This window comes from Ahaetulla prasina, chromosome 17, assembly GCF_028640845.1.
Source record: "Ahaetulla prasina isolate Xishuangbanna chromosome 17, ASM2864084v1, whole genome shotgun sequence".
NCBI classification, from domain to species: Eukaryota; Metazoa; Chordata; class Lepidosauria; order Squamata; family Colubridae; genus Ahaetulla; species Ahaetulla prasina.
The window spans coordinates 13502138-13522191 of record NC_080555.1 but is presented as its reverse complement, the minus strand read 5'-3'; the positions used below and the strand labels follow the sequence as shown (position 1 = coordinate 13522191).

The following is a 20054-nucleotide window of genomic DNA, read 5'->3' as shown; positions in this document are numbered from 1 at the left end:
TTTCTCTGCCTGATGGATGGATGAAAGGGGCTGGGATGATCTCAAGGGCAGCCCTGCTTTCCGAAGGGAGAATAGGGCAGTTAGAAGTAACTGGAGCCATCGTTTTAGAAAGAAGAAAGTGGAGCCTAGCATGGCAGAAGGGAATAACACATACAGGGTGTTTTTACCAAGTGCATTGACCTGGGAGCATAGGTAGTCCTTGGCTTAGAACTATTCATTATTATTATTATTATTATTATTATTTATTATATTTGTATACCGCCCTTCTCCCGAAGGACTCAGGGCGGTTCACAGACAAAAAACAACAACAACAGAAAACATATAATAGATTAAAAACAGCTAAAGAATAGATAGTTGAATTCAATTGATGCTCTGACTTTTGAATACAAATTTAAAACCTCATTTAAACCCCTTTTTTAAAAATCCCAATTTAAAAAACTACATTCAGGCTAGTCCTGCTCTTCGAAACAGCAACGTCTTCAGCTCATGGCGGAAGGACTTGAGATCGGGAGTTGTGAAGCCCCAGAGGAGCTCGTTCCAGAGGTAGGGGCCCCACAGAAGGCCCTCCCTAGAGGTCGCCAGCCGACATTGTTTAGCTGACGGTATCCGGAGGAGTCCCTCTCTGTGAGAGCGCACTGGTCGGTGAGAGGCTAATGGTGGCAGTAGGCGGTCCCGTAAATATCCCGGCCCTAGGCCATGGAGCGTTTTAAAGGTGATGACAAGTACCTTAAAGTGAACCCGGAAGACCACTGGGAGCCAGTGCAGGTTACGCAGGAGGGGTGTTACATGGGAGCCAAAAGGTGCTCCCTCTATCACCCGCGCAGCCGCATTCTGGACCAGTTGGAGTCTCCGGGCACACTTCAAGGGGAGCCCCATGTAGAGAGCATTACAGTAGTCCAGGCGGGATGTAACAAGGGCATGAGCGACCGTGCATAAGGAAGCCCGATCCAGAAAGGGGCGTAACTGGCGTATCAGGCGAACCTGATGAAAGGCTCCCCTGGTGACGGCTATCATATGATCTTCTAAAGACAGCCATTCTAAAACATTCAGCGACTGTTACAACATTGCTGAAAAGGAGGCAGGATCTTTGCAGGATCCCTACATGGGGGTGACACGATCACCATTTGCCCCCTTCCCAGCCGGCTTCTGACATGCAAAGTCAATGGGTAAAGATGAACTCCCGCATGAGCTCCTATCGGTTAAGAAATACCAAATACAAATAAACGCTTAAGAACTGCAGAGCTTTGCTTAACAGCCCTGGCAAAAAGTCATTAAACTCAGGTGTGACTTGCTTAACCACCTTGCTTAGCAGTGGGGATTCTGGTCCCGATTAGGGTCATAAGTCAAGGACTATCCAGGGGAAAGGCAGGAGCTCCTCTTTCGCTGGGGTTCCTAAGTTGGAAGGCAGTACTGAAGGCCCCCACTTGGTGTCGCCCAAGACTCAGGAAGAGAATGCTACCCCTGGCTTGTCTTGATTTCAGACCTGCCCAGCCTCTTCAAGGCTGATGCTCGGCTGGGCATATCTTGGGTCAAGTGACCCTTTTCCAAGGGAGGGGCTGATGTGCCCTGGGAAAGACCAGAAGGGAGTCATCAAAGGTGTGTGGGGGAGGAGCGGGGGGCTGTTGGCCTTTCCTAAAGTTGTACTTGCAGATTGGACCGCTTCCCTGAACCGACCTGAGCTGAGATCCCTTGAAGGGAGGAGGTAAATTGGTAGCCCTGCAGACCTCCTCCTGAATGGCCCCTCCCTGGGTGGGGTGTCGGGTTGACTTCTGTCTGTTGCAGGGAGAGGCCCAGGTGGGAGGGAGTTTCAGGAGGCTTCCAGTGCCAAGACTTTGGGTGGGAAGCTGCACCTGCCACGCCTTCCTCTTCTTAGGCCTATTGTGCCAGTCTTCAGGGGCGAGGCAGCCCTGAGTCACCTCATCGGGGCCTTTCCTATCACTGGGAAGCAGCCCCGGCTGCCAATTCTCGAAGCTGCGAAAGGCTTCTGGGCATGCAAAAGGTCTCTGCTGGAGTTTCTAACTGACCCGAGAAATTGGAAGAGCTTTCCAAGTGTCTCCTGCACTACCCAGAAACCGCTTCCAGCCCCTGAGACAAAAAGCAAAGCAGTTAAATCATTACAGGGACCCAAAGGAAAGAACTGAGGTAATTCTGGAATGAGCTGCCTCCGAGGATACGTCAACTTCCTGATCTCCGGACCTTTTGCCATGAGCTAAAGACCTTTCTATTTCATCGTGCAGGGCTGGCTTAATGAAGTTTTATATTGGGGTTTTATTATAATCTTAAATTCCTTCAGCCTCTAATTTAATTAGTTTTTAAATGTTTTTTAACTTTTCTGATTTGTGCTCACAATCATGGGAAAGACTGCTGACCTGACAGTTGTGCAGAAAACCATCATTGACACCCTCCATAAGGAGGGAAAGCCTCAAAAGGTAATTGCAAAAGAAGTTGGATGTTCCCAAAGTGCTGTATCAAAGCACCTTAATAGAAAGTCATGTGGAAGGGAAAAGTGTGGAAGAAAAAGGTGCACAAGCAGCAGGGATGACTGCAGCCTGGAGAGGATTGTCAGGAAAAGGCCATTCAAAAGTGTTGGGGACTGTCACAAGGAGTGGACTGAGGCTGGAGTCAGTGCATCAAGAGCTACCACACACAGACGGATCCTGGACATGGGCTTCAAATATCATATTCCTCTTGTCAAGCCGCTCCTGAACAACAAACAACGTCAGAAGCATCTTACCTGGGCTAAAGAAAAAAAGAACTGCGCTTGTTGCTCAGTGGTCCAAAGTCCTCTTTTCTGATGAGAGCAACTTTTGCATCTCATTTGGAAACCAAGGACCCAGAGTCTGGAGGAAGAATGGAGAGGCACACAGTGCAAGATGCTTGACGTCCAGTGTGAAGTTTTCATAGTCTGTGTTGATTTGGGGAGCCATATCATCTGCTGGTGTTGGTCCACTGTGCTTCATTAAGTCCAGGGTTAACGCAGCTGTCTACCAGGAGATTTTGTTGCACTTCATGCTTCCTTCCACAGACAAGCTTTATGGGGATGCTGACTTCATTTTCCAGCAGGACTTGACACTTGCCCACACTGCCAAAAGTACCAAAACCTGGGTCAATGTCCATGGGATTACCGTGCTTGATTGGCCAGCAAACTCGCCTGACCTGAACCCCATAGAGAATCTATGGGGCATTGCCAAGAGAAAGATGAGAGACATGAGACCGAACAGTGCAGAAGAGCTGAAGGCCGCTATTGAAGCATCCTGGTCTTCCATAATACCTCAGCAGTGCCACAGGCTGATAGCATCCATGCCACGCCGTATTGAGGCAGTAATTGATGCAAAAGGGGCCCAAACCAAGTACTGAGTACATATGCATGCTTATACTTTTCAGAGGTCCGATACTGTTCTATGTACAATCCTTGTTTTATTGATTTCATGTCATATTCTAATTTTCTGTCAGCCGTAATCATCCAAATTATGGCAAATCAAGGCATGAACTATCTCGCTTTGCCTGTAATGAGTCTATCTCATATATTAGTTTCACCTTTTAAGTTGCATTACTGAAATAAATGAACTTTTGCACAATATTCTAATTTTTTGAGTTTCACCTGTATGTATAGAATTTCCTAAAAATCTGGATGACCGGCCTTCTGCTTTCACGCAGGATCTCAAAATGCTTTACCATAATGCCAAAAAAGAGAGAACTTTGTGCTTGAGATGGAAAAAGATGAAACTTTAACTTGGGTTTTACCGATTAGATAGATAAGTTGTTACAGAAATGGCTAGTTTCCATGATTATGAAAAAGTAAAAAGTTGAGCGTAGATCTTAATGCCTTATTCAACTGCACCAAAAGAATCGGAAGTCAATGCCTTTTTTCCCCCCTTTTTCCCTTCCTTTCCCCCACTATTCACTTCCCTTTTTCCTTCCCTAATTTCCCTAATATTTGCTTTTGTATTCTCTTTGTATGTTATATTATTAACTAATAAAACTGTATGCATAAAAAAGTGCCAGGAACGAGAACAGTAACAGTGAAAACGAAAACCCAAAAGCATCTCCTATAGTCACCTGCATAATTCGGGAACAGCCTGCCCCCGCCCCCTTTCTCGATGCTCAGTCTGGCCTTGGCCTACGTGGGGGGTGCCCAGAAGCCTGCACAGGAGCTGGCTCATGCCTCAATCAGGAGACTGTGGCTGTCACTCCAGCTGAAGTTGCTCATGGATGTTCTTGATCAGCAACATCACTCAGCTTTTCAGAGAAATGGCTTTGCCCACTGCTCTGCCCAGGTGCCTGTTCTGCAAGGCCAGCCCCCCACCCCACCCCCAGCACACGATGCTGAGCCCTGGAACTGGGACCTGCCCATTCAAAAGTCTTGGAGGTACCACAGATCAGCTTCTCGGTCAACTGGCTCTCTTCCAGCCTTGGTCAGTCATGCACAGCCACACCCGGTTCAGTGGTAGCAGAGACATGCCTGACTGTCACCAGCTTACTTGTGATGTTCCAAGTTCCCTAAGAGCGATAGAACTGGGCACAGACTGGCGACGGGCTGCGTTCCAGTTCCCCAGAGCGCCTCCGCAAATGACTGGCAGTTGTGAGACATCCTCAGTGCAGAGGCTCCACCACAGCTCAGTTCAAGGAAACTGCCTGCAGGGAGGGGAGGGAGGAAGGGATGGCACACATCACCCCTAAAAGCAAGCAGGGTTAACTCAATCCCGGCTCCAGGCCCTGCAGTTCTTCCTGAGTCTCCACCTGGAGTCCTCAATGTGCCTTTTGCCCACACAGGGGGCTTAGCATAATTAGATGGCATCCTTAGGAACCCTTGGTCCCCAAAAAGGGCACATCAGGAGTGGCCACCCCATGGCCTGTGGATGCCGGGGGTCACATTCCCCCTCACCAGGATACACCAAACCTACTACTACTTGGGGTCTTAGACCTTAGTTCCCATCAGCCAGGGTGGCATGAGCTGCGGCAAAAAAACATTGGGAATTATACGAGGTGCTGGCCTGCTCTCTTCTTACTAATCACACAAGCACCAATCCTTAATTTCGGGCTGAGGAAAAAAAATCAAAGTAACCAACAGTTCCTTAGTTTGGGGGGGAGGGGGGAGCCCCAACTCTCCACCATGTGCCAAAGCTTTCTAAAAGGCCATGCATGGCTCCTATTTGGGCAAACTGCACCGACTATCCAGAGACTTCCAGTTTAAATCCAGGGTGAGTGTTTTGACATTTAAATCCCTTTAAAAGTTTGGGTGTTGCCTCTGACTTCCCAGAGGATTGTAAGCTGGGCTCATCATCCAAGGATTTCCTGGGTGTGGGAGGGCTGGCCCAGGAGAGGCCCTGCTTGCAATCAGCCACAGCTTTTCCAGTAGCAGCTGAATCCTCTCACCTTGCATGTTCAAGCCACTTTCCAGGGGAAATCCAAACTGTTCTCTCCTTGATGTCATCTCAAAAAAACCCAGCTCAGACTCCGGAAAAATTGTGCTTGATCTTAGCCCAAAAGTGATAAAATAGCAATAGTACTTAGACTTATATACTGCTTCACGGTATATACTGTGTATATACCCCTTTACAGCCCTCTCTAAGCGGTTTACAGAGTCAGCATATTGCCCCCAACAATCTGGCTCCTCATTTTATGGGTCTTGGAAGGACGGAAGGCTGAGTCAACCTTGTTAGTTGCGAAGTCGTGTCCGACCCATGGACAACGTTCCTCCAGGCCTTCCTGTCCTCTACCATCCTCTGGAGTCCATTTCAGCTCACACCTACTGCTTCAGTGACTCCATCCAGCCACCTCGTTCTCTGTCGTCCACTTCAACCTTGAGCCTGGTGAGATTTGAACTGCCAAATTGCAGGCAGCCAGCAGGCAGCAGAAGTAACCTGCAGAACTGCATTCTAACCACTGGGCCACAGGAGCTCTTGAAATATTTCCCATTCTGAGAAGCCACCAACCCGGCTGAATGAGGACCTAGTGTTTATCTGATCACTGAATATGAATTTGAATGTTTTGTTTTTATATTGCCTTACACAATGTAAGCCGCCCTGAGTCTTCGGAGAAGGGCGGGATATAAATGTAAATTAAAATATATATATATAAGTTACCACAAATGCTTTCATTGTCTTTCGTTCACCACCAGTGAGCTGGATGAAAAGGAGGCTTGGGAATGGAAGGGAACAAAGCAGTGAAATAGGTGAAGACGGTCACTGCTGGCTGGGGACTGTGAGAACACTAAGCCAGCACGGAGAGCATCAATTGGGGAAGAGGGTGGCAGCTTTGCTCGCCCAGAGTGCCAATCTTCTCTCGGTTCCCGTTCAGGGATCTTCTCGGGGCCACTTCCAGCCTGATGACAGTATAATTAAAGTTCTGCTTGTTTTTTTTAAATGCATTTTGCCACAGGCTGTACATAAAAAAAACCAGGTCCCACTTTAATAATACCTTCTCGAGTTTTTTGACCAACACCTTGTGGACACCCTTGAGCGTCTCCAAGTGTTTTGAACTTAAAAGTAAACAAGGTGACCCTGGAGGTTTGCCAGCACCGCCTCAGCTTGCCTTTCCACATTGCAGCCAAGCTGAGGTCACCACCTCCACATTCCTCCCTTCTGGTCTGACCAGATGGACGGGAGGTTTGTGGCATCACTGCCAAAGGAGTCCCTTCAGAGTCAGCTTCCTGTGGCCTACAAATGCCAAGGGCCTCTGTGGCAAAGGGGCAGATTCCTGCTTCCCAGAGGAAATGCCATCATCCAGAGTTTCACTCCAGAGCAGGGGTCTGCAAACTTGGCTCTTTTAAGACTTGTGGACTTCAGCAAAGCTGGCTGAGGAACTCTGGGAGTTGAAGTCCACAAGTCTTAAAGGGACCAAGGTTGGAGACCCCTGCTCTAGAGCTCACCGGCTCTGCTCAAATGATTCCCCACCCCCGTGGGGGGATATGACCACACCAGCTTCGCACCAATAGGATGTCAGTGAATGTTCTCTGCCAACATGGCTAGCTGGGGAATTCTGGGAGTTGAAGTCCACAGGTCTTAAAGTTGCCAAGGTGGAGAAACACTGCTATAGCTTGGCAGAGATGAAAGGCGACTGTCATTCTTTTTTCAGCCAAGGGCCATGAAAGGAGAGAATTTGATCAATTATTTGGGAGTTTTCCAAGCCTTCTCCCACTTATTATATATTTTTCTATTAGTTCAATCTGTACAACAATGTAATGAGTCAAAGGATCCTGCGGGGTTCGCAAACTTCAGCGCTGACAGAGGAAGCCCAGCCCAGGGGAGGAGACGGGCCCGTCTGGAAAGGCAGCAAAGAGCCTCCTTTCGCTTCCACGGGGGACCAGCCGAGCCAGGACCCGGCAGGCGGGTCAGGCCACCGGACTCCCGAGCAGGCTGGTTGTAACGACGGCCAGAGGCGCCCTCCCACTGACTGGACCCCCCCACCCTGGGCGTCATTCAGCCCCACGGCGAGGGTCGCAGGAGAAGCTCGGCTGCGGCGGGCCGGCCACCCGCGGCCGCTGCCGCCCTCTCCCTCCGAGGCGCTCGGCACTCGCGCCCTCCTCCTCCGCCGGCGACGCCGGGCCACCCAAGAACCGCGCTCGCCCGCCGTCTGCGGGTCTGCTCTCCGAGGGGCGCCGGCCGTTTTGGCCAGGCTGAAAACGGGGCTCGGCCACGGAGGGCGCCGGGGCTCCTTTGGCCACAGCCCGCCTCGCCAACCCGGCTTTGGAGACCGAGGCGCCGCTTGGCGGCTACAAACTTCGCCAAGGGGCGCCCGATCCCGCCAGCCCGTTTGCTCGGCCCCCGGGAGGCCAGACTCGGGCCGGCGGGGCAGCCGCGCTCGCCTCACCTGCCGCCCGCCGGCTCCGCCTGCCCAGGTGAGCCCCGCCCCGCCCCGCCCTCCCGCCGCCTCCGCCGCCGCCTCGCCCGCAGAGAGCAGCGGCGCATCCAGCCATGGCGAAGGCAGCGGCGGCGCCGGACGACGACTACAACTTCGTCTTTAAAGGCGAGGGGCGGCGGCGCGGGGGGGGGCGCGGGGGCACTTCGGCCGGGGCGGCCTCTCCCTTGCACTGCACGGCAGGCCGCGGCTCCGGGGAGGAGGGGAGGAAAGTTGCTGGGAAGCGGGGCGGTCGGGGGACGCGCGGAGGAAAGGCTCGCCTGGAGCTTCGGGGGCGTCTGCCCGCCTGCCTTGCCCTGCCCGCCCCAGCCTCGGCAGTGCCCTCCGAGTCGGGATCCCCTCGACGCCCCTGCAGGATTTCAGCCTCCGATCCCTGCGAGGCGAAAGAGCCACTTTCGTTTGCGCCGCACCTGCCGCGCTTCCCCCCCCCCCCCCGCGCTCCCTTCCCCAGGTTCTGTGCTTCTGTGCCCAGCGAGGCTTGCCAGGAAAGGCTCCGCTATTTCCAACTTCCTGCTCAGGAGCGAAACTGGGCGATCTTCAGGTTGCTCTGGAACTAAAGTTTCAGGGCTTTTGCTTAGCCCCCCCCCAGCTCCCTTTTAGCTGACCTGCTTTGCCAATAAAGGGGGTGAAAAATGCTGGACTTGGCCAGGGTGGGGGTGCTCAGGGCAGGCAGAAACCTTGCAGCTCTGTGTCCCCAGGATGGGCCTGGTTGGGGACCAGCCTCTCCTTGCAGCTTCTGGGCCCCCCAATGTGCCCATTCCGTTTAGCATCTGACTGCATTGTCAGCCTTTGAGACTTGGCCTACTTCTTTTTGAAGAGTTATATTTATTTTTTTAGATAAAAATGCCCAGAATAGAAAAGCATTGCTCTCCAAAGGTGTGAATGTTCTGGAAAGCTTCACTCACAACATTTTGGAAGATGCGGCTCCTGTGTGAGCTGTTCCTTTTCCTGCCTCCTTTCCCCACTTGGGCTCTTAGGAATCCTTTCTTAGGGAGCACAGAGTCAGGTACTTCAAATGCCCTGCAGGTCCTTCACCTTCTCCCTTCACAGCAACAGAGGCCGGGCATTTTCCTGCAAGGAGCATTCTTACACACTACACAGAGAGAGGGAGGGAAAGAGAGAGAAACACTGTTGATCCTTACCAGCAGAAGCAAAGAACTGCAGCCTTATTAACCTAGTAGATCTGGGCCTTTGCTCTCTGTAGATAGTTTCTGATTGCATTAACTGGCCTGCACCGATCTCATAAAATGTGCTATTAAACGCAGAATACACCAGCGATGTGATAGAAGCCTCAGCCTTAGTGTATTAGAAAGCATTAAAAAGGAGATGTGGATATTGGTGCGTAACCAACCCCCACCTGCACCCAGTGGTGGGATTCAAGTAATTTAACAACCGGTTCTCTGCCCTAATGATTTCTACCAACAACCAGTTCGCCAAACTGCTCAGAAAGTTAACAACCGGTTCTCCCAAAGTGGTGCGAACTGGCTGAATCCCACCACTGCCCCCACCCCACCCCCATCACAATTATGATGGTGTTCAAGGGGAAAGGAGAGACAAACAAGCAGGGCCAAATGAGAGAACTCTAGAAGTCAGAGAGTTCTCCCTCTGCTTCCTGGTGTGAACATGAAGTAGTCATTTCCATTATGAAAACAGAAACCAGCTTGAGAAGAAGGTGAGGTGGCACAGTGGTTAAGGGTGCAGCACTGTAGGCTACTTCAGCTGACTGCTAGCTGTAGTTTGGCAGTTTGAATCTCACCAGACTCAGGATTTACTCAACCTTCCATCCTTCCGAGGTGGGTAAAATGAGGACCCAGATTGTTGGGGACAACAGGCTGACTCTGTAAACCGCTTAGAGAGGGCTACAAAAAGAACTATGAAGCGGTATATAAGTCTAAGTGCTGTTGCTATTGAGAAGAAATAGCTTATGCAGGCGCCACATTGAGTTTCCTCAAATATGATTGTTGCTCACGGCCTTGAGTGCTTAGATACCATAAGCGTAAAGGTGTATATAAATATAATAATGCAAAATGAAAAGCAATAACGTGTGTCAAAGATGATTTTCTTCTAGGAACAGCCTAGATATGTGCTTTCATCAGCTTCAGTCTGGATAAATTTTCCTTTAATCTGGGTGTTCATTTGATGATTTTATTCCATGTCTTCCATGTTTCTGGCTCAAGGCAATTTAGCTCTTGGAAAGGAAGTCTCAGGCTAAAATTGTGGCCCAGGCAGGGCCAAGGTGTAGTCAAAGTATCTTTAGACTCAATCAATTCAGAACCGGATTCGTGTTTTCCATTTAACGTTTTGTTTTTTTTTTTTTTTTTTTTTTTTTTTTTTTTTTTTGTTTACATTTATACCCCGCCCTTCTCCGAAGACTCAGGGCGGCTTACAATGTATAGGGCAATAGTCTCATTCTATTTGTATATATTTACAAAGTCAACTTATTGCCCCCCCAACAATCTGGGTCCTCATTTTACCTACCTTATAAAGGATGGAAGGCTGAGTCAACCTTGGGCCGGGCTCGAACCTGCAGTAATTGCAGGCTTTGTGTTCTTAATAACAGGCCTTACCAGGCAGAGCTAAACCGGCCCAAATAGAATTTACAATTCTATTTTGTTAAGTCAGGTCTCTTAAGTGCTGACATTTCAGGGGGATCTCTCTTTTGTTACTGGCAAACTTCCTTTGACTGGTTTGTTATTACTGTACTTTTCTTGACAAATGGAAATTTTTAGAGTTGATAAGACTCAGAAAGACACATCAGGGTCTAAATCAGACATCGTGGCAAGGAAAACTCACCTGGCCGGCAAGTGGCAGCCACCAAGTGAACCCTGAGGTCACAGGTGGCATCTGAGGGGAACGGCACCCACTTCCTCCTTCAGCAGGAGGGAAGTGAGCAAAAAGGCTTCCTGGCCTCTCCTTGGAGCAGGGCCCAGGGCTGCAGGGGAGGCTGGGCGAGTGGACGGACAAGCAAACAAACTGCCAGAAAGAGAAGCCAAGCCCCAGGGAGGGGCCCTGGAGCTGGTTCCTCCAGGAAGCGCCTGCTTGGGGTGCGGCTGCTGACCCAGCCCAGGATTCACCTTGCTTTGCCAGCCTCAGGAAAGCCCTGGGGGGTCTGATGGACACCGCAGCCTGCCTACTCCACACCTGGGTTCTGGCCAGTCAAGCCAGGACACCCAAGAGCTTTGCCCCCTTCCCTTGCTGATCCTGCCCTGCTTTGGGCTATTCCTACCTGGCTACTCCAGCCCCCCTGCTTCAAAGGGGGGAGCCTTTGTTGACCCTCAGGACTGGGGAAGAAGAGAATCCTTCCTCGCAGATACTGTTGTCCCTCTTTCTCCCGCTTTCTCTCCCCCCCCCGCCATGTGTGTGTACGCATGAGTCTGAGAATGAGTGTGTGTGAGAGAGACTGGTTGATTCACCTGTTCCAGCAAGGTGGCACTCCTGCCTGGGACCCTATAAAGTGTTGGGAGGAGCAACTGAATAGGAGCCCCCAAGGGAGGCTGCTTCCTGCTGTGTCCTGGCCATACCTCCTGCTGATGAAGCTGGCATCGGCTCTGCTGGATCTCCTCCCTTGGGATCCAGAAAGTCCAACCCAGGAGCCCCCGGATGACCAGAGGGTCGTATCTCCTCCGGCTGCTTTCTTTTCAGGAAATTTCCTTCAGCTGCCAGTCCTTGACTGCCCCGCCCGGTAGTGCCCTTCACCCAGTTATGGCCTGTTGCGTTTGCCCTTCCTGACACAATTAAGTTGCAAAACTCTCAGGGCATGAAATCACTGCTGCGAAATGAGAGCTTTGCCCAGAACAGAACACTCGGCCGTGCTTCTGGCGGGGGCCTTGTGGAGAAAGCCAGGGGCCCTTTGCAGAGGAGGATGTTGTGACCCAGGCCCAAGTAGGTAGTAATAAACTTAGTCCGTGGAAAAATAAACTTTATTCGAGCAGCTGGGAATTACTTCATTCCCAGCGTCGTTCCACCCAAAGTAAAACAAATTCCTCAGTTATCTAACAAACCTTAGTCCAATTAGGCAAACTGCCAAAGGCCCATCCTGGCAAACATCCAGAAGCCATAAAAACAAAGACGTAGACAAAGCAGAGGATGAAGCAGAAGAAGCAGCTACAATGTTGTTTTCCGGCAAAGCCCAAACGCCATTGCTGGTCTTTTAAGTCTTATGGGAGGGGCCAATCATCTCTTGGCCTTACTCCCGAGTCGTCCTCTCTGCTTGAGCTGCTCTTGCCTTTTGGCAGCTCTTCTCATGCATGCATTAGGAACAGGCTCCCCCTGTTCCTCTGCCTCACTACTATCAGTCTCTGGAGGCTCTGAGTCCGCACCTCACTTCCCAATGGCCCTGGCTTCACCTCAGCCTTATTGCTGTCCGACTCTGTTGCCAGCTCCGTAGGCTGCTGACGGACCACAACAGGGGAGGATCCAGTCTTCGGGCTGCCTCTTAGCAGCTCCTTTCTCACAGAGGGTGCAGATCTGCCACTGGCCGGTGGAGCAATGGGATGGGATCCCAATCACCAGTTTTTTCAGCCTGATGCTTCCAGGGTGGCTGGGAAGGATGGGAGTCCAGCATCTCCAACAGGGGTTCAGTTGAGGAAGCTGCAGCAGGGTAGACAACGCAGCTTCACCCGTTTTGCATTCCTGCTTCGCCAAAGAGATGGGGAAGATTTTATTCTCCCTAATTAGCATGTGCATTGGAGGGCTGGGGCTGTTCAGGTTTCAGCACATTCTCCCCAGTTGCTAGAAGTGAAATCTTGAGAGGCCACAGAATAACTTCAGACAGAACTTCAGAGTCACCCAGACCTGTTCAGGAGCGTGCCACAGATTCTCTTGTAAAGATAAATAAATATTTGAGTGGTGTGTGTGTGTGTTCATTACTCCTGTAGGACAAGCAGTGGCTGAGGCAACACACTTTCACAAATGTCTTCCCCATAGTTAACTGAACCTCGGTTTACTCAACCCCATTTCCCAAGGAAGCAGAATAGTGCAATTCAGGAACCACAGACTGACCACATCCACCGGATTTGCACACCCTTAGCTAAAGTGTGGTTAGCCCCTTGCACAATCTCAGCCCCAGTGTGATGGGTGGGGAAGAGCTTGCCTTGCTGGGCAAAGGGCCCTGGCCCACGGGAATTCTTCCTCTGTTCTGGGAAACTAAGTCTGGCTGGGCCCGGCTGCATCTCCTCTTCTTGCTCTATGACTGTCCAAATCAGAACTGCACATTCCTTGGCTCGGCCGTTTCCTGGATTTAACCATGATGCTGCAGCAGGCACAAATCACAGCTGGCCAAATTGTGAGGAATGGGATGGTTTGGTTGAACTCAGCCACTGCAGTTTCTACTATCAAGAAGGCCGTCTGAAGTCAACCCTCGAATGCCGTGATTAAAACAAGAATGGCTTAATACAATGCCTGTGCATGTCCTGATAGAGAAATGCCCCATGTGCCCTAAACAGCATTGTCTTCTTCTTCCTCCCAGTGGTTCTGATTGGAGAATCGGGGGTGGGAAAGACCAATCTGCTCTCGCGCTTCACCCACAACGAGTTCAACCATGACAGCCGTACCACGATTGGGGTGGAGTTCTCCACGCGCACCATCCTGGTGGGAGATGCACTAGTGAAAGCCCAGATCTGGGACACGGCCGGGCTGGAGCGCTACCGGGCCATCACATCGGCGTAAGTAGAGGCAAAGGGTGTCTGGCTGAGGAGGGCAGTGGGCTGCGAGCCGGGGAGGTCTCCACCTGGTCAAATGTCTCCTTCTTTCTACCTTTCTCAGTCTACTAGGTTTTATTGGTGCTTTGGCTGACCTGATCAGGTGTTTACAGGTGATTCCCACAGAACCTGTTGGGTATATTAGTGAGTCACAGGGGAATCAGCCTGGATGTGGATGCAGTCAGGGCATATCTAGACGTGTCTTAGAGGAACATCTTGTAGGTGTGAAGGGGAAACTGTGTCTGTCATACAGGAATCACCCATCATCTGATACTAAACTTTCACAAACTGGTTTGATGGATGACATCCATGTAACCCTTGGGCCTTTTGCTAACCTGGTTAATCATTGTGTGCACACTCAGTCCATGTATGGCGGTAAAGACAGCACGGATGTGGGGTCCTTGGTGCTCTCTGAGCTTGGTTGTTTTCTTGCAGACATCTCATTACCCAACTAGGTAACATCATCAGTGCTAGAAGAGAGTAGGGTTTGCAGAGTGGAGGAGAAGGACAACTGCGGGGACTTTGGTGTACTCTGAGCTTGGTTGTTTTTTTGCAGACATTTCCTTACCCAATGAGGTAACATCATCAGTGTTATCTAGCACTGATGATGTTACCCAATTGGGTAATGAAATGGCTGGAAGAAAACAACCAAGTTCAATGAGACCCCACAGTTGAACCCTGAGTTACAAAGATTCTCCTTTATTGATAGCAAAGATGTATCTGTGTCAGTGTATTTTACTCTTCTTCTATTGTGACCCAGGCCCAAGTAGGTAGTAATACACTCAGTCTGTGAAAAAACAAACAAACTTTATTCGAACAGCTGGGAATTACTTCACTCCCAGCATCGTTCAACTCAAAGTAAAACAAATGCCTCTCAACACAAATTCCTCAGTTATCTCCAAACCTTTGTCCAATTAGGCAAACTGCCAAAGGCCCTTCCTGGCAAACGTCCAGAAGCCACAAAAAGCAGAAGACAAAGCAGAAGACGCAGCTACAACGTTGTTTTCCGGCAAAGTTCAAATGCCGGTGCTGGTCTGTTTTAAGCCTTATGGGAGGGGCCAATCATCTCTTGGCCCTACTCCTGAGTTGTCCTCTCTGCTTGAGCTGCTCTTGCCTTCTGGCAGCTCTTCTCATGCATGCATTAGGAACAGGCTCCTCCTGTTCCTCTGTCTCACTACTATGGAGGTTCTGGAGTCTGCACCTCACTTCCCGATGGCCCTGGCCTCACCTCAGCCTCATCGCTGTCTGACTCTGTAGCCAGCTCCGTAGGCTGCTGATGGACCACAACTTCTTCTGTGCCTTAACTGAATGGGAATAGCCTGGTAAGCCAAGGCAGCTACTTCAGTTTCTGTCATGCATTTGTGGCAGCAGAAATGCACAGAAATGGTGGCCGTACTCAGTGCTGTCCCACAAATCCTTGACTGCCTTGTTAACAGCACTGGAGGAGATGCTGTCGGCTGAAGACTTTGGTCTCTCTGAGGAAAGCCATCTTCTGGCCAAAAAAGGACCACCAACCACCCATCCAATCACCTTGGCCAACATGTCCCCCTCAAAACCTGGTCTGGGGAGCGGTCAGTTGCTGGAGATACCTAGAATTAGAAGCTCCGGATAGAAGCTCAGAATGATGAGCCCCATCAGGGATGAGCTTCCCAGCAGAGGGGTTGTCATGATGGCAAAGTTTTCCCTCTTCCCTTCTTGCTTCCCCCCCCTCACTTTTCTCACCACATTATCTGCCACAGATACTATCGTGGGGCGGTGGGGGCCCTCTTGGTGTTCGACATCACCAAGCACCAGACGTACGATGTGGTGGAGCGCTGGCTGAAGGAGCTTTATGACCACGCAGAGGCCACCATCGTTGTGATGCTGGTGGGCAACAAGACAGATCTGGCCCAAGCCCGGGAGGTGCCCACGGAAGAGGCCAAGATGTATGCAGGTAAGAAGGGGTGGCTGGCTTTCCCCAGAGGGGTGGGACTTGAGTGGTTGTGGGTGCAGCTCTGAGCTCAAGGCAGGATGTGGCCAGTGGCTTTGACTCTGGATGAAAAACCAGATGGGCTGCTCCAGGCAGCTTTGGATGACAATCCCCATCAGCCCCAGCAGTTCACATTGATGGGATCTGCAGTCCAAAATAGGTTGGAGGGAATTAGTTGACTTGGTTTTCAGCTAGAAGCTGCAAGGGGAAGGAAGTGGCATGCCCAGCAATTTATTCACCCTGAATTAATGATCTTAATAAAACACATTAAAATGGGCATCTAAGAAGAAAAACAAATCCAAAGAAAAGACCAGGCAAGTCCTTTTTCTAAATGAGATGTGGGCATTACAGCACCATCCTTGTTATCTTTGAAGTCGACATTTCTTCTCTAAGATAGCGGCTGTTCCCTGAAGAAGGAACCAGTCACCCTCACAGTGTCTTTCTGCAAATAGGAATACATTTCATTTTGGTGGCTTTTTCATACCTTTTTTTGGTTAAACTCCATTTCTTCTTTGGCCATTGAATGGGTTTTCCTGTCTTCCTTGTCACAGAAAACAATGGGCTGCTCTTTGTGGAGACCTCTGCCTTGGACTCCACCAACGTGGAACTGGCTTTCGAAACCATTTTGAGAGGTAGGTGGGGATGATCTGGGGCAGAGGTGCGTTGGGACAACCAGTTGAACTTCGACTGTTGGTCGAGAGTTTGCTTTCCACTACAAAGGGAAGTCTTTAACATCTTATTTACATGGCATCAGAAAGAAGAACATGGTGCTAGATAGACTTCTCTCTGATTATCCAGCAGGAAGTAGTAGATACTATAACTTCGATGGTCTTGGGGTGGGTGGGTGTCTATAGCAGGGGTCTCCAACCTTGGTCCCTTTAAGACTTGTGGACTTCAACTCCCAGAGTTCCGCAGCCAGCTTTGCTGGCTGAGGGACTCTGAGAGTTGAAGTCCACAAGTCTTAAAGAGACCAAGGTTGGAGACCCCTGGTCTGTAGTGAATCTTTCCTAAATTCACCAGGAAATCAGCTTGAAAATTCAAGATGTTCCCTAGTTTTGAGTTTGGTCCATAGCAGGCTTCTGTCCTCAGCTGCCTCATCTGAGACAAACGGGTTCTGCTATTCAACAGAACTGGGAGGTATCTGGATTTCTTCTGGATCAGAATCAGATTGGCAAAGACTGTCCAGAGCTTTAAGTGGAGAACTGCTTCCAACCCTCAGCATGCCAGGGTTCAACTGCCAGGCCTGTCGCAAGGCTGCTCAAGGGGTGGTGATGGTTAATTAATTAATTATATGCCCCTCCAGTCAGATGCATCCTGGAGAAGCGTTCACTCGACAGTCCAGGAAACAGATTAGATTCACAGCTCAGGCCAAACCATCCCCATGTAGCAAACTAAAGGGAAAACAGAGCCCTCATCACAAACTCTCTCTTCTTCATTTGATTATCCCTCCCAACTGCAAAGGCCCTTCTGAAGGGTCAGGATTTCCTGATCCTCTGAACCTCTGAATATAATATACAAATGGATGAAGACTATTGCTTAACACAGTGTAAGCCGCCCTGAGTCTTTGGAGAAGGGCGCGATATAAATGCAAATTAAAAAAAACAAAAAAACAAACCAGTTTCTCAGCGTTAGCAACTTTAAGCTGTGTGGACTTCAACTCCCAGAATTTATATTATTGTATTATTATACATCGTATCAAATCGTATCGTATATTATATTCTAAATTGTATTTATTATATGATATTTAATGCAATATGAAACACCATATGGAAAATTGTTGGTGTCTCTTCACTGCAGATTTAAAAGATGGAAAAGACCTTTTTTTCCCTTTTTTTCCTGTTTCTAGACATTTTCAATAAAGTGCAGAAGCAGAAGCAGAAGAGCCCTCTGGACAACAAAATCTCACTCTCTACCGAAAATCACAACGTGGCATCCACCTCCGCGGCGGCTGAGGGGAAGAAGACCTGCTGCATGAACCTCTGAGGGGGCCAGTGGGTGGGAGTCACCAGCTGGGTTCATGCATGCATTAAGCCAAGACGACAGTTTAATCCTGGTTTGCCCAACGAGCTGGGTTCACATTAAGCCAAAATTAAGCCATGATAGGGTAAAAACCTGTTGTACTGCAGTTTAGCTATAGATGGATTTCAGAATTTCTTGATCTGTTTGCCTACCTCAAGTTCGGGAATTTGGTCTTGTGTTGGAGCAACATAGGAAATTGTTCCAAAGCTGGTTGTAGATTGGATCCAGATTCACCCACACATAGAACAGACTCGCTGAAGCCAAGAGGCCAATTCTAAGTCCAGATGTTTGGCCGTACCTGTGAAACAAATACTTTCCTTCCTCTCTCCCACTGGTACTTCCCTGTCTTGCCTTCCAGCCACTGATGCTAAACATGGCCGCCACTGTGGACTCACTAGTTTGGGCAGCCTTGCCAAGGGAACGTGCCTTTTGCTCCCTGGCAGTTATCAGTGCAGAACCTGTGACAGAAGAGGAGTTGATGGGAAGGGGCTTCCTGTCTGATCTTAACCACGATTCCTCAAAGATAACCCTGTCTGAACATCTATTTGTCTTTTGGATGGTGCTTAAAAGTGTTTTCTGATCTGGATTGGTGCTAGGTCTTTTTCTCCAGTTGCCCTGCAGAGCTTGCAGAACCTCCATTGTAGGCAACACACACACACACAATCTTGCTCGCTTGGCTACTCTGTGCTGGAACAGGAACATCCCTTTCGTCTGGTCCTCGGCTCTCCACAGCCATTTTCTTCTCATCAGCAAAAGTGTGAAATTAGAGGGTTAAAAAAAAACCAAACTGAATGAAATTGGAAAGAGTTCTGCCATTTCTGACAGAAAGATGATTAAAAAATAGTCTTCCCATCTGAACCAGGAGTAAAGATACATGGGACTCCATCTTGGGAAGGTGGTCCAGGCAGCCCATCACTCTGGCCACCCTAGAGAGGGTTGAAATCTGGAAAAGGATGCCCTGCAGGGAAATTCCATGGTATATGTTGAATCTGCTAATCCAAATGAAAGGCAAATATTTTATTCCTCTGGAAGGAATAAAGGAATGTTATTGGCCTGGAAGTAGAACCTGTAGGTGAGCAAATGGTGGGCAGCAGTATTGTTCATTTATGAAACTGGACTCCTGGGAAATGGTGAGAGTTGGTGGATGAGCCCCTCTGAGGAACTGGCAAAAGAGAATTTGACCAAGACGCACACAAACCATGGGGGGGTCATATTTACACATGACACCAAGCCACTGTCCATGGTTACATGCTACAGGAACTGAGTTCAAAGGAAATGCTAAACAATGTTTTGTTTACGGTAGCTACTTTGGGTCATGCAGATCAGATGGGCGTCCATATCAATTTAGGAAATGAATACAGAGACGTTAACACAGGTGGCTGATGTTCTAGCTAAGGGCAGTGAGTAGGCCCAGGTCAAGGAAACAGCAGTTGTGGCTTACCTGCACCAAACTGTGGTTGGTTTTCACAAGAATTGGTTGAAAGAATTGTGCCTTATTGTGCACGTATATAGAAGTTGGAAATTGGTGATCCTTGAATTGTGGGGAGGGAGAACAAAGGAAGCTGGTTCCTCATGCCACTTTTTTGATGTTGGGAATAATCGGCTCCGTGGGTCCAGGGTGTGGATGGACCTTGAGAAGACCAAAAGGTCATCTTCGGTGACCTTCCTTGAGTCTTTTGCCTTTATTCCTGGCTTAGGGAGCTGCAGTTAGTCCAATCGGCCTCTTCAGAAGCTTAGATTGCTTTCTTGCTTGCAGAGAAATGAAGCCGAAAGTCACAGGTAGCCCTCCCATTGTAGACATTTCCTAGGTCAGGGGTCTCCAACCTTGGTCCCTTTAAGACTCGTGGACTTCAACTCCCAGAGTTCCTCAGCCAGCTTTGCTGGGAGTTGAAGTCCACAAGTCTTAAAGGGACCAAGGTTGGAGACTCCTGCTTTGCTGGCTGAGGGACTCTGAGAGTTGAAGTCCATGAGTCTTAAAGGGACCAAGGTTGGAGACCCCTGCTTTGCTGGCTGAGGGACTCTGGGAGTTGAAGTCCACAAGTCTTAAAGGGACCAAGGTTGGAGACTCTTGCTTTGCTGGCTGAGGGACTCTGGGAGTTGAAGTCCACGAGTCTTAAAGGGACCAAGTTTGGAGACCCCTGACCTAGGTGGTAACTTGGGAAGCAGGGTGGGCTTGGTAGGCGCGTGTGCCCTCCTTTGGTGGCATCAGGCAAACAGTTCGAACTGGCAGTGATTCTTTTCGCCTGTGTGCATCACTGGATTCTTTTTCTAAATCTTCCACCCACAAGACAACTGGCTTTGTGGGATGGGTGTCTCTCATATTGTGTGTGTACATTTATAAATATGTATATATAAGCATATTTCTAAATAAATTGTTCCTGATGATGGAGTGCATATTTTTAATCACGTGACTTAATATGACGATCCTCTTAGGGAAAAGTATGTTTTGGAAAAAGAGGGACTTGCAAAGGGAAGGGAACTGGGAGGGGCCTGCAAGGCACCTTGGA

At 49.5% G+C, this 20054-nt stretch overlaps 1 protein-coding gene across 1 annotated transcript; it reads left to right on the top strand.

Annotated features, from left to right (window-relative positions):
• The first annotated feature begins 7846 nt into the window (after window positions 1-7846).
• Window positions 7847-19346, top strand: RAB25 (RAB25, member RAS oncogene family). Its single transcript, XM_058160128.1, has 5 exons — window positions 7847-7968; window positions 13328-13523; window positions 15299-15492; window positions 16080-16160; window positions 17375-19346. Exons 1-5 carry the CDS (start codon window positions 7917-7919, stop codon window positions 17509-17511), a joined length of 660 nt encoding a protein of 219 aa, XP_058016111.1. The 5' UTR covers window positions 7847-7916; the 3' UTR covers window positions 17512-19346.
• The last annotated feature ends 708 nt before the right edge of the window (window positions 19347-20054 follow it).